This window comes from Phasianus colchicus, chromosome 18, assembly GCF_987193195.1.
Source record: "Phasianus colchicus chromosome 18, bPhaCol1.hap1.1, whole genome shotgun sequence".
NCBI lineage: Eukaryota > Metazoa > Chordata > Aves > Galliformes > Phasianidae > Phasianus > Phasianus colchicus.
Genome location: NC_143453.1, coordinates 4368994 through 4381634, shown reverse-complemented (window position 1 = coordinate 4381634; position 12641 = coordinate 4368994). Strand labels below are relative to the sequence as shown.

The 12641-nt window shown below is 49.4% G+C and overlaps 2 protein-coding genes across 7 annotated transcripts in view; one reads left to right on the top strand and one right to left on the bottom strand.

Moving 5' to 3' along the window:
• The first annotated feature begins 1960 nt into the window (after positions 1-1960).
• On the top strand, positions 1961-8549 carry PIK3IP1 (phosphoinositide-3-kinase interacting protein 1). The gene is made up of 6 exons (XM_031592259.2): positions 1961-2144; positions 2264-2380; positions 2464-2580; positions 4503-4688; positions 4814-4892; positions 6942-8549. Exons 1-6 carry the CDS (start codon positions 2063-2065, stop codon positions 7147-7149), a joined length of 789 nt encoding a protein of 262 aa, XP_031448119.2. The 5' UTR covers positions 1961-2062; the 3' UTR covers positions 7150-8549.
• A 1212-nt stretch (positions 8550-9761) lies between these two features.
• The window catches only part of LIMK2 (LIM domain kinase 2), a 30060-nt gene continuing 27180 nt past the window's right edge, over positions 9762-12641 (bottom strand). For 4 of the 6 annotated variants that reach the window (XM_031592257.2, XM_090152692.1, XM_090152693.1 and 1 more), the window contains 2 exons: positions 11612-11769; positions 9762-11323 (listed from right to left, as the gene is read on the bottom strand). In XM_031592257.2, coding sequence (XP_031448117.2) covers positions 11167-11323; positions 11612-11769 — 315 coding nt within the window. In that variant the 3' untranslated portion in view covers positions 9762-11166. Of the gene's footprint in view, positions 11324-11611; positions 11770-12400; positions 12507-12641 lie in introns of all 6 variants that reach the window. The other 2 variants (XM_090152694.1, XM_090152695.1) reach the window with 1 other exon arrangement.

Here is a 12641-nt window from a genome sequence, read left to right as displayed (position 1 = left end):
TGGAAAAGACTTTGATCTTTACCGTTAATGTGATGGGTTTTGCATTTCTCCCAGATTCCCCATTGTTCTTCCATGGACTAGAAACTCTGTTTGCTGCAACTGGGCTGGGTGTAATGAGAACTGCAGATTTATCTTGTTACATAACAGGAGAGAGAGGTCTGAGGTTTGTTTCCACAGAGATTACTGCCCAGCCTGCAGCTCCTGGATCGGGATGTACAGGGGGAGGTGCTTTCTGTGCAACATGGCACGGAAGCCAAGTTAGTCTCACAAAATGAACTAAAAGAAATCAGGTTGGCAGCCCTCTGCAAACAATTCTGGGCAGACTGTGCCTCTGGATGCATGTGTGGCCCTGCAGCTTCTGACTGAATGGAATTTGTCCCATAAAATCTCTTAGGAAGAGCTATTACTAACAGAAGGTCTGATTCAGTAGCCCTCATGCAGAATTCTTGCTTGCTCCACTCAGAAGTGCCTTCACAGCGGGCAAAACTGGAGAGCATCAGGAATGCAGTAACTGAGTGTGCACACAATGAGCTGAATAGCACAAAGCATAGACACCATAGCTGTGATGTTGGTCAGTGCTGACACACAAAGGATTTTTCCAACCTAGCAAGTCTGGCTGCAGGTTTTGTTTGTTTAAATTCATTATTAAACTAGATGTACTGTCCTGTTAAATTGTATTGTTAAAGTATGAATCACGTAAGTGCTAAGGTTACAGTTTCATGCTCAGTGATAGTTTTGCTGAATGCTCTGTTTCCATCATTACCTCTCTGCCATGCTGGTACATCTGTTGTTGTTTTTGTGGCTGCACTGTGGGCAGCGGGCAGCCTGGCTGTAAAGCATGAACGTGTACATGATCTGGTAGGAAAAGGGTAAAAGCTGGCTTGGATCGGTGCTCTGTGCCTGCTTGTGACACCTGTAGCAGCCTGACAGAGAGCACTGCCAGGATGGAAACATCTGGGAGGGGAAGGGAAGGGCTGCTGCTGCAGCCAGCACTGCCCTGACAGTGATTCATCAAACAGTACAGCATGCAGCTTCCCGGCACTGATTGCATGTGATTTCAAAGCACTTTAACAGAAGGGACCTTCTATGTCTATTTCAGAGGAGGAAAGTGTGATTATCGCTCATTTAGAAGGAAAAAAAGGGGAAAGAGCACAGAACTGAAATGGGCAGATTGGCCAAGGTCAGGAGGAACTCGGTGGAAAAGCCAGAAATAGCAGCATCTCGTGCTGCCAGCCTGTGCCTTGGCTGCAGACCCACCGCTTGGCCCCGGCCCTCTCAGAGAGCCCCGTGCCGACAGGTCCAAGCGTTCAGAGGTTGTTTTTCCCTCTGTCACATGGAACCCTTGTCGGTGACATACAGCCACCGGCACTGCAGAATATAAATACTGTCTGTTTGGTGAAAAAGTACCCGTTGTGACCCATGTGCCCATTCCAGATGTCTGTAGAAAGGCTTTTTTGCTGTGGCTGAAAGATTGCAGTACCCTCCATTTAAAGCATTCGAGGTTGTTTACCTTGTTTTTCTATAACAGACACAGCCGTTCGAGCGTGTGGAGTCACCAAAAAGCAACGGGATCGTGTGCGCCCCCGGGCGCAGTCTCTAAAGCTGAGGGAACCCAAACGCAGAATCGGGGGAGGAGAATTCAGTTCTAAGCTCTGGAGGGGAGGCTGGAAGATGAACAACATCCCGGCCCCGACCCGGGGTGCAGACACGGCTCCGCGCTGGCAGCCCCCTCTCCCCGCCCCGCCGTTTCTCACGTTTTGGGGCGCGGGGTTCGGGGCCGTTCCCCCGCAGGCGCCCTCCGGCCGCCCCGGCGCTGCTCCGCGGCTCTCGACCCGTTCCCCTCCCGGGGCTCCCCGCGGGGCCGGGACCCGCCCGGGGGCGGGCGGCGGCGGCAGCGGTAGCGTTAGGACCCGGCGGCGGCCGCGAGGCGGGGAGGGGGGAGCGCAGCCCGGCGGTTGTTTACCGGGGAGGGGAGCGCCGGGGCAGGTCTCGGCGCGGCGCTGAGCGCGGCGCAACCGAGCGGCGGGGCCGGGCCGGCGGCTCCTCGCCCTGCGCTCCGAGGATGCTGCGCGGGGGCCCGCTGCGAGCGCTGGGCGCGGTGCTGCTGGGCTCGCTGCTGCTGGCGGCCGCCCGCGGAGCCGAGGGTGAGTGTCGGCCCGCCCGAGGGGGCCCGGCTTTGTCGCGGGGGACAAAGGCCGGCCCCGGGGGGGGAACCTGCGGCGAGGGGGACCTCCCCGCATGGCCCGGCCTCGTGTTTCTGCAGAGTGCCTCCGCGGCGACGGAGCGTCCTACCGCGGGAACCGGCGGGTGGCCTCCGGCGGCGCCCCGTGCCTCAACTGGCTGGCGGTGCGGAGCGAGACCGGCGCCGCGCTCCCGGCAGGTGGGTGCGGGCGGCGGGGTGCCGGGGCGGCGGGGCTCGGAACGCGGGGAGCTCCGCGCTGACCGCCTCGTGCCCTCCCGCAGTCGCCGAGGATCACGACAGCTGCCGGAACCCGAATGGCGACGCCGCGCCCTGGTGCTACGTCCGAGACGCCGCCGGGATCCCCGAGCGCAGAACCTGCGAGATCCCTCCCTGCCCAGGTAGGAGCGGCCCCAGCCGGGATCCCGCTGCCGCCCTTCCCCGGCTTTGTCCTTCCCTGCCCGGACTGGGGCTGGTCACCGGGAAGGGGTCCCCGTGCGATCTCCACTGCCCCTTACCCAGGGCTCCCCTCCAGCCTTAGCCTGTGCTTGGAGGTTTAGTCTTGGCAGCAGAAAAGGCCTCGCCCTCCACCCGTTTTGCTGGTCTGTGTAGGGCTGTTGAGCCGTGTTATAAAAGGCAGAGGTCCGGACATCTAGTAACCGTAGGGAAGTGGGTAGGACCTTACTGTAGGACGCGTTACTGCTGTCGGAATGATTGTGTGCTGCTAAAGGAGTGCCAGGGTGAGTTTGGATACAGGTAGGGGGGAAAAACTTGATAAAAACAAGATGTGAAGAGAGGACAGTAAAAAACAAAACATCAGGCAGGGTGTCAGTCAGACATGTCAGGGTGTGAGGGAGCCTGCCAGGAGGAGAGCTGTAGCTCAGAGCCGGCTTCTGGGAGAGATGTCGGGATTGGCTGAGGCCAAAGCAGGCACTTGTTTTTTGGACTATTCGCAGATCTCTGAGCCTTTCCAGATGTACACACTGCACTGTCCCTCGGGATCACTGGCCTTGCATGTAAACAGCTTTCCCCCACACGTACTCCCTCTGCTTTCTTTTGCTCTGCTTGTCTGTTGCCTGCTTTTCGCTAAAGATAAAGCAAAACAAATGTTCTGCTGCCAAGAACAGTCTTGCAGCTTTGGGATCTGGGGAGTTAACTGACCTTCCATCCAGTACACCATCTGTATGTGTAAAGGGTTTGGCCATTCTTGTCTCAGAGCAGGCACCGTTTTATTGTGGTTGTGTCCTGCAGCTCCCCTTAGTTTAGCTTCTCTGGCCTGACCTTAAGTAACATAACTGTGCAGTGCAGGCACCCTGATTTCCTGTTTCTAACTCCTCATCTGTACTTCCATTTCACATTCCACTGAGGACTCAAAATGGCTGCAGACAGCAAATCCAGATGGAGTTAATGCCAGCTGTGGGGTGAGATCCAGGACCTCCTGAGAGATGGAGGGAGTTTTCAGGTGTGCATGCATACTGTGCATGGCATTTCCAAAAAGCAGGGATTTTTGTTGTTCAAGAGAGGTGACAGATATATACATTCTACTACAATAGCTTTTACTGTGATGTGAAAGAAAGAGCTTTCTTGAAAATCTCATTAATGTGGTTGATAAAAATCTGCAGTGCTGAGAGAGAGTCTGCTGTCAGCATCCATCCTCACGCACCTTTCTGTGGGCTCTGGCTGAGGAAGGCCATGCTGTACTTAGATAAATCAATGCCTCTGCTGCCTGAAGCGTTGCTCTGACTTAGCCTGTCCATCATGCTAAAAGAGTTTGCTGCGGGGCTGCAAAGAGGGGCTGGGTAAAAATGTCCTAGGTTGTTTCACACCATCTGGAGTCTCCTTCCGTCAAACCTTCCTGTGTCAGGAAGATTGAAGCAGAAGAGAGATAAATAGACTCCTGGGAGACTTCAGACGGAGATTCTCATCATCTTTTTTCATGTCTGTTCAGCATGATTGAAGCTGCAGCCTGTATATCGATCTGTAGACTAAATGAAGTCATTGTGCATCCCCTGGACTCATGCTCTGAACCTGGGTTTCATTCTGTCTAATGCCTCGTCTGAGGTGATGCCTTACACTCCTAGTTACAGGATTCATGTCAGAGGAAAGCAGGGAGAGTACATTTCTCTTGGTAGGATTTCTGGCAGTAAGTGCTTAAGTTACTGTAAATAGTAACTTATTATTCATGGGAATAAGTGTTTGTCAGTGTGCTTTGAAGACGGCTTGGTGATACCAGTCTAGATCTGTCCCACTCACATGGTGTTTGTTATTGTGAAGTACTCATCAATGCTCAGTATTTTCTATGTCTCTTTTTTCCTCCCAACAGATGCTACTGCTACCACAGCCCCAGTCCCTACAGCAGAAGTTAATATTTCTCAGGAGGTCAACCAGGTGTTTGAACCAGCTGATACCTTGCCCTCCCGGAGTGAGGCAGCCGCTGTGCAGCCCGTCATTGGAATAAGTCAGAGAGTGCAGATGAACTCCAGAGAAAAGAAGGACTTAGGGATGCTAGGTAAAAAGGATTGTGTGCTGGATCCATTCCTGTAATTCTGTCAGGATGGACTTGTTTTGAAGCTCAGAAAGTGCTGCTGTAACTGGATCTAATGCTTCTAATGCTGCCTCTTTCCCTCTTCACAGGGTATGTGCTGGGGCTGATCATGATGGTGATAATCATTGCCATTGGGGCCGGCATTGTCGTGGGATACATCTATAAGAGGTCAGTGGCTACTCTCCTTTGTCCTAAAGCTGTTTTAGACATAAAATCACTTATACAAATCAGGAATATCTGAATATCTGCAAACCCAACCAGATGCTAATGAAAAGACAAATAGATGCAGTAAGTCTTCAAACATCACAAATTATAGAAGAGCTTGTCTTGTCACAACAAGAAAAGAGTAATTTAAGAATTAATCCCACTCTTCTCTATTTCACACATCCATATAGTATCCTGACACATTTAAAGTTTCAAACAGCCCTCTTTTTGTTTGTTTGTTTTGAGATGTGGACGTGCATGATTTGATGTGGCTTTCTCGGGTGCTTCTGGAGGAGCTGACTTCTAGATAGGAGCTGTAGAGAACAGAGTCCAGGTGCCCTCACAGCAAGTTTACTTTGCAATCAGAAGAGCAATCCTTTCAGCAGGCACCTCTTTGCCTGCTTTCTCTAGTGTAGGTAACTTTAGGAGAAAAATAATTGGTGAATTCTTTGTCACACGTGTTGTATTCTGTGAAGCTGCGTATTAGGTAGCACTCTTTGGAAAAGTTCTGTTTACCAAAGCTGCTGTCTGCTTTATGGTCAGTTTTGATTTATGTGTAAGTTATGACTTGTTTGGTGCTGCACAGAAACCTTTCTGTAGCTCAGCAGCATCTGAGCATCAGAAGGGTTTGTGGTAATAGGAAGCAGGTTAGTTGTAAGAGAGTGGCAGGATTAGCAAGTACCAGTATAGCTGCAGCAAGTGAAAGCCCAGGCTGTCTCCTCTGGGAGGGTTTGTTCTGTGTTTTGGCTGTTTGACAGCAGCCTGACACAGCCAAGCAGAAGGAGCCCTTTCCCAAGCTAGGACACGTCCTTATGTAAGTGTTTATAATAAACGCCGACAGAAGAAAAAAAAACAGAGGGAGGAGTGTTACATAAGGGGCAAAACACAGAGCGCTGCTTGTTGAAGAATCTGATTTAAGTTGTCACTTCAGAAAACGCTGTCTCGTGTGCTGGCAGGATTGGCAGCCGTTGCTGCACACTTGTAGGCAGCTTTGAAAAGCTGCCAAAACACTTATGTGCCGACTGGAAACCCCAGCAGCTCTGCCTGTTGGGGATCACAAGCCTTGGGAGGTGTTGAGTGGTGCCTGCCCCACTTCACTCCTTTCTTTGGCAGGAAGGAGCCATACTGAACTTTGTCCTAATGCAGCTTTGCTTCTCCAGATCCAGAATATGCACTGCAGGGCTGCAGGAACAGGATTACTTTTCCTCTCTTCCTGGGTGTCTTGCTCTCAAAATTGTATGTGCAAGCTGGCAGGTTTGGGTGGGTGTGGTGAGAAACCTTTAATGTGTTTTATAGTTTTTGGTATACATAGCTTTTCTGGAGACAACATGCTATTAATGCCATCCATTTGTAAAGCCACGGAGATCTTCCTCAGTACAAATTACAGAGGTGTTGCCTCACTTAGCAACAGGCTGAAAAGTTAAGTAGGCTTGAGAAGCCACTTGTGGTATTTAAGCTATTAGCTGCAGCCGCAGCAGGCACAGCCAGCTCTGAAACAGGCTTGAATAAATTCAGTAATGGCGTCACTTGCTACACGAGTTTGTTTGCTGCAACAAAGGCAGAATCTATCACCAGCTTCAGTAGTTGTTTCTGTCAGATGAAGCAAGCTGTAGAAGCTCTTTTGTGCAGCAGTGGGCTCTACTGCCTCACTGCTCCCTTGGCCCTGCACCAGACCACGCTGTGGGACTGTAAGGTATTAAGAAATGTTTGTCAGCTCCATGGTTTGTAGAAGTTTAGCTTTCCAGTCATCATTTAGATTAAGTACTGATAGTAAATAAGACATTATGGGGGAGGGACAGACTTCACTTAGATGCATATTTGTAAAGGTTCTCATGGTCCTCTGCCATGTGGTAGGGTATGTTTTTGGGCACTTTGTATGTGGCTGAAACATCCTTTTGTGAAACAAAGAACTGAGTTTTGCGCCTTCTTTTCTGCCACATCACCTTTACTGACTCTGCCTTCAAGCAATGGCACTCAAACCATGCATATATGTATTTATTTTTTCTTATCTAGGGGAAAAGACCTGAAGGAAAAGCACGAGCAGAAAGTTTATGAGCGTGAAATGCAGCGCATCACACTGCCACTGTCAGCGTTCACCAATCCTGCCTGTGAGCTTGTAGATGAGAACACAATTGTGGTTCACACTAACCAGACACCTGTGGAGGACACACATGATGGCAGTGGCCCGCTCATGGGGCAGGCAGGTACCCCTGGTGCCTGAGCAGCTGGGGCAGGAGACGTCCAGGCTGAGTGAAGCTTCCAGCTTCCCACTGTGAGCGTGGGGGTTGTGTGTGTTCATTTCTATTTTGTTTTCTTTTTGATGAAAGCCAGATGAAGGTGATGCAGAGGGACAGAGCAATGGGCTATTCATCACAGTCTGAGGGGCACCATTCAGTGCATGACCAGCTGGGGACTGGTGTGGTGGATCTTACTGCTTCCTCCCACCTATCTCCATGGAGTGCCAAGGAGCTGGAGGGGAAATGGGTCAGGTTCACACCTGGCCACAGAATCAATAGCCCTGAGTGTGGTCTTGGCTTCCTGTTTTTCTGTTCCTTTCCTATTTAACGGTGTGCACTGTTACTTATGTTTCACCCTGGAAGCCCAGGAGGGAGCAGTACTGCAGGGACTGAGGGGAGCTTCATGTCAGACCTAGATAATTACACTGATTATAGTTCCTGTCTTTTTTGCTTTAATGGCTGAGAGCTGGAGAATCCTATCCAGAATCCTGCTACTAGAACAGGTGGTTTCCCTCCCCCTCCTCCCCCCCGAGAAAGAGTGTATTTGAAGGATGGCTTTGGCCAATAACAGTATGTTTAGCCCCAGTGTAAATTTGGAAAAGCTCTTCTCAAGGTCTTGATGAATCCAGGTCTTCCAGGGCTGAGGGTGCATCTCCATTCCCCTGTGGTGCTACATGCACAGCCACAGTTGTAGGTGTCCAGGTGGTCTGCCTCCTGCTCACTTACACAGATCAGGAGACCAGAAGGCCAGCAGCAGATTGTTCTGGAGTGTAAAAAAAAACCCTGCCCTTCAGTCACCTACAGCAGGTTGAGCACTGAGGACAGATAACTTTCTACAGAGCCAGCTCTCTAGGGAATGGTCAAGCCAGCTGTGGATCCCAGTGCAGCTGCCCTTGCTGAGGCAGGACAAAGTTGCTGCTCTTGTAAGATCTCAAATTCACAGCATGGCTTCTGGCCCAGCCCTCTTCACACACGCTCAGCTTGTGCTGCAAGACTGCTTGCTTACCAAACCTGGCCCTATTAGAGAGATTTTTATAACAACTTTTATCAGCATTCCAGGGACTTTGGAAAGGATAGCTGCTGCAGTGTCTCCCAGATGGCACCGAGGCAAGGCCAGTTCAGGGAAACATCTATCCCCACCTCAGGGGAATCAAGCCATTCAAGTAAGTTTTCTAGCCATCTGCTTTATAGCTGAGGGCCTAACAGGGAATAGCACTTGGCAGCAGGGGTTTTAGTGTCAATGTTTGATTCAAAAAAGGGAAATGTTTTATTTTTAAATGCCTTTGAATACCATTTCTTTGTAAAATGTTTTAAATACCTCATTATGAGAAGGTGCAGATTGTGCTACCTTGTATTAAAGCTTAAAAGAAAAATGCTCTGTAAACCTGTGTGGACTGTGGCTCATCTCTATGTTCCTGCCTGCCAGAGCAGCATCCTTTTGTTTGTTGCAGACTTCAAACTGAGGAGAGTGGATGATGCTATTACAGTTTGCCAGGCCCAAAGGTAAATCCCTACCTACAAGCAGTGCCTCTACTCCCCAGCACAGACAAGAGACACAGAACATATCTCCTTGCTGCTAGCAGCTAGCCCATGACTGGGGCAGTGTTCCTAAAAAGCAGCTGCAGGTGTGTGAAATGGACTGACAAAGTAGGCCCATGGGAAGACTGCTCTCCTTACAGCCCTTTCCTGCAGTGACGCAGGTCAGTTCTGTTTGGGGCTGCTCAGCAGCAGCTCTGTCCCTCAGGGCCTTGCAATGGAAAGCAAGGAGACTGCATAGCAGGTTAAAAGGAGGCACTGACATAGCTAGCATTTTTTCTTCAGTCCTGGCATAAACAGCCTCTTAAACTATGTATTTCAGAATATGATGTTTCTAAGAATGAGTTGTATTTTTATCCCTGACTCAGGAAAGTGGAGAGGCTCCTTGTTCTGCTGATTCTTGTAAAGTCTTAAACAGAACAGCTAGACAGCATCTTTCCTTTGCATCACTCCAGGTAAATATTATCATTGAGCACCTGCACAGCATCTCAGTAGTCCTGTGTGTGGCAGAACCCCTGGCTCAAGGAGTTCTTTCAATACCTGGTTGGTGTAGTTTTGTTGTTGCCTTTCTGTGACAAGAGAAACCCAAGATTCAGTTTCCTGATTTATTACATTTTTACACAGACAACACAGTCTTGTTTCCACAGCATACATTTACTGTTTTTTTTTTTTTTTTTTTAATTTAGTTAGAATGTGGAGCTGTGCAAATCACAGTTCATAAATCTCACCCACACATCACTTAGGACTCTTCCCTTCAGAGGTCCCCTCAAATCCAGCCTTGGGGGAGGGCGAGGAAAGGACAAATCCTATTAAAAATCCTGAATCCACTGGACTCAGTTTAGAGAGGCTCTTCCACTGACTCAGAATGCAAGGAGCCCTGTGTGTTTCTAAAACACCACTACATGGACTAAAAACAACCCCCCGACACACATACCTTATGTCAGGTGCTGACTGGTCCCATGTAATTGTACACAATATCTTGAACTCATGGGTAAGCATGAGGGGGGTGGGGTGAAATGAAGCTAACAGAAAAGACTTCACATCCATATCCCACAGTCCAGTACTGAAGGGTTGGGGAGGTGCAGGGAGAAAGGAACACACTAAAAAATCAAGTTACACCAAGAGGTTTGTAGAACTTCTGAGCAAACCTCTTGTTTGGTTCTGACAACGACATTAGGCTACTACTGAAGCAGTAGCTTTCTTCCTTCTACATCTGAAGGAAGAAATACTTCACCTCTCAGTGACTCCAAGCCCTTTTTTTCTCCCCAAAGCAGGGAATGACCCCAAGGAAAGTTTCTGCTTGGACAGTCAGCCTAGGTGCTGCAGCAGCAGCAGTTGCAAGGACCTTTGAAGGGAGCAGCCTGCAGGGAAGGATAAGGTAATGGCAATTGAATGATTAGTTTTCCAGCTGCCACTCCTAGTGAGATGGGACAGTCTTCAGCACTCTTCTTTTTACTAGCAAGTTCATCCTTTAAGTAGCCTTGGCCATGTCTCACTTTATCATCATCTGTGCACAAAGTGTGAGCCACTTCAGGCCTTTACCTTTCCGAAGAGCACCTTCTGCCATCCTGTCATCTCGTTTCCACAGGCTGAGAAGTTCCAGCAGCTTTGCCTTTCCAAGGATGCTCACAGCCATTGTCTAGTGCAGTTCTACACATTCAGGTTCAAATGCTCTCACCTGGGGTAAGGTCCTTGGGCAGGCAGACTTACTGTACAGGGTCAGAGTCTGAAAACGCTTAAGAGGCTCATTTTCTGGCTGCCCATCCAGTGGGGCAGGTAGAGCTCAGTCTTAGTGTTTCTAGGTGGGCTTTCAGAGGTATTCAGAGACAGAGGAAGAAAAAACCCACAAAAAAAACCTCAAAACAAAAACGCATACATGCTTCCCCATGAGAGCTGCCCAATTCCTAGGCTTTTTTACTCCCATCCTCAATGTCAAATGTCAGTGGGCTGTTCTGGAAAACACAGGCACAAACATATACACACACGCACACACACTGTCCTGTTTGGGGCTTTTGCCAGATGTCCAATTTCCCCAACTTTCTGAGCAGGACAGTCAGTGGGAGAAGCAGTTCCAGAAGTGGTGGTCCTTGCCCAGGAGAGTTTCCTATAGCAATTACCTCCCTGGCTGAAGGGCCAGAGTGGCTTCACAGCTTGCAGCCAAGTTCTAAGGCACCACAGTAAAGAAGCCTGAAAAGGCCAGAGAAGCATTTCTCAAGCCAGAAAAATAGTGTTGAGCAGCTTTCATAGGTGCAGTTGGCAGGAAACAGTCCTTTTTGCTTCTGAAACATGCCAGAAATCCACAGTGAATCAGGATGTCCGAGAGGAGGGCACTGGGTGGGGAGAGAGAGGCAATGCAGCGAATGCACAGCATGGTGCCCTGTTAATGCCCTGGAAGTGGCTGAAGTGCGTCTCCCTCCCTGTTGCTCAACTCCAGCAGAAGTGATGCAGGCAGCAGAACAAGCTGACTAGGTTGTGTTTTCAGGTAACTTGTCACGGTTCAGTCCATACTGCACACTCACGTTGTGGTCCAGCTCCTCCAGCTCAGATGGGAGGGGGATGGCAAGTTCTCCCAAGTAGAGGGAGAGAGCTTCAAAGGAATCTTCAAGCTTGGAAAAAGGGGGCCTAGGGACAACAATGAGGAAGTGTGAGTGGGGGAACATGAAGCAGAACAGCATGTGAAATGGCTGGGCCAGCTGTCCATCCAGGCTACCATCCCTGCACAGAGGTGTGAGCAGGAACATGATTTCCCCCATTCCATTTCAGAGATAGACAAGATCACGTCTGTTTGGGCTATTAGTTTTTACAACTGATGACCAGGAAGGTCCAGCTCTTTTGGAACCCTGAAGCTCTGAACTTCACAGCTAAACTGAAATAAAGCTCACCTAAGAGTTCTCCCAGCCCCAAACCTACCTGCTCTCTGGTTCCAGTCTACAGCAAATGGCAGCCAGAGGGAAAAAGGCTGGAGGACAGTCAGCAGGAACAAATTTTTCCCAGAACAGCTTAACATTAAGGCCAAAATCCAGTGTGCGTGGAAGACAGTCTGGGTCAGCATAAACCTGGCCTATGATCTAGGGAAAAATGAAAGGAGTGTTGAAGTACAGTAAGAGTCCCCAGATGTTACCAAGAGGGGAATTCCAGCATTAGGGAGGGGCCTCCTTCATTCAAAGTTTTAGGGTGAAAAGGAGAGAACAGAAATACCATTTCTCCTCTCATATGGCAGTAGTTGCAGGAATAAGCAAGGCACTGCACATACAAGACTCAGCAATATGGCCACTGTTGCAGAGGTACCCACACACCACTTTATCTCCAGGGTTCTTCTGCTGGAAGATGCAGGATAATCTACACCTCCCAGAGAACTCAGCAGTGTCCCACTGCTGTGTGCTGGTCACGATGATGCAGTCCCTCCTGGATGCAGGTAATGAATACAACCTACATCACCATCCCATCTCTCCTCTTCCATACAATCATACAACACCACCAGCAAAGCTTCTTATTCATAGAGCTTGACTTAAAATGGTACTGTGAAGGCAACAGCACCACAAATTCCAAGTTGCTCAGTTAGTAGCAAATCCAGCACTCCCAAAACCAAGGGTAGGGAGTGGAAAGAACAACTATAACCAATACCCAGAAATTTACAGGAGAGACATATGAGCGAAACAGCAATAAGTCCTGCCCCAGCACTCAAGGTTTTGTGCTCACCACAAACCCTACTGTCTCACTGAGGTGCGCTCCGCCTCCAGTGCCTACAGGGGACTTAAAGTGTACTAAGAGGGAATCTACCCACAGCAGAGAGCTGTAGGGTGATCTGGGCACAAAAAAAGGTCAATGTCAATACAAATTTTCACATGGGGAGAATATTTGGTTTAAAGCCACATCAGGTATCACAGAAAGGGTGTTATTTATAACACCCAGGCTCTTCCATGCCAATAAACTCACAATA

Bases quoted from the DNA above. Each gene is read 5' to 3' on its own strand.
- PIK3IP1 (XM_031592259.2), top strand. From the start codon at position 2,063: ATGCTGCGCGGGGGCCCGCTGCGAGCGCTGGGCGCGGTGCTGCTGGGC. The intron at 2,581-4,502 runs GTAGGAGCGGCC...TCCTCCCAACAG, and splicing joins CGAGATCCCTCCCTGCCCAG to ATGCTACTGCTACCACAGCC. The intron at 4,689-4,813 runs GTAAAAAGGATT...CCCTCTTCACAG, and splicing joins GAAGGACTTAGGGATGCTAG to GGTATGTGCTGGGGCTGATC.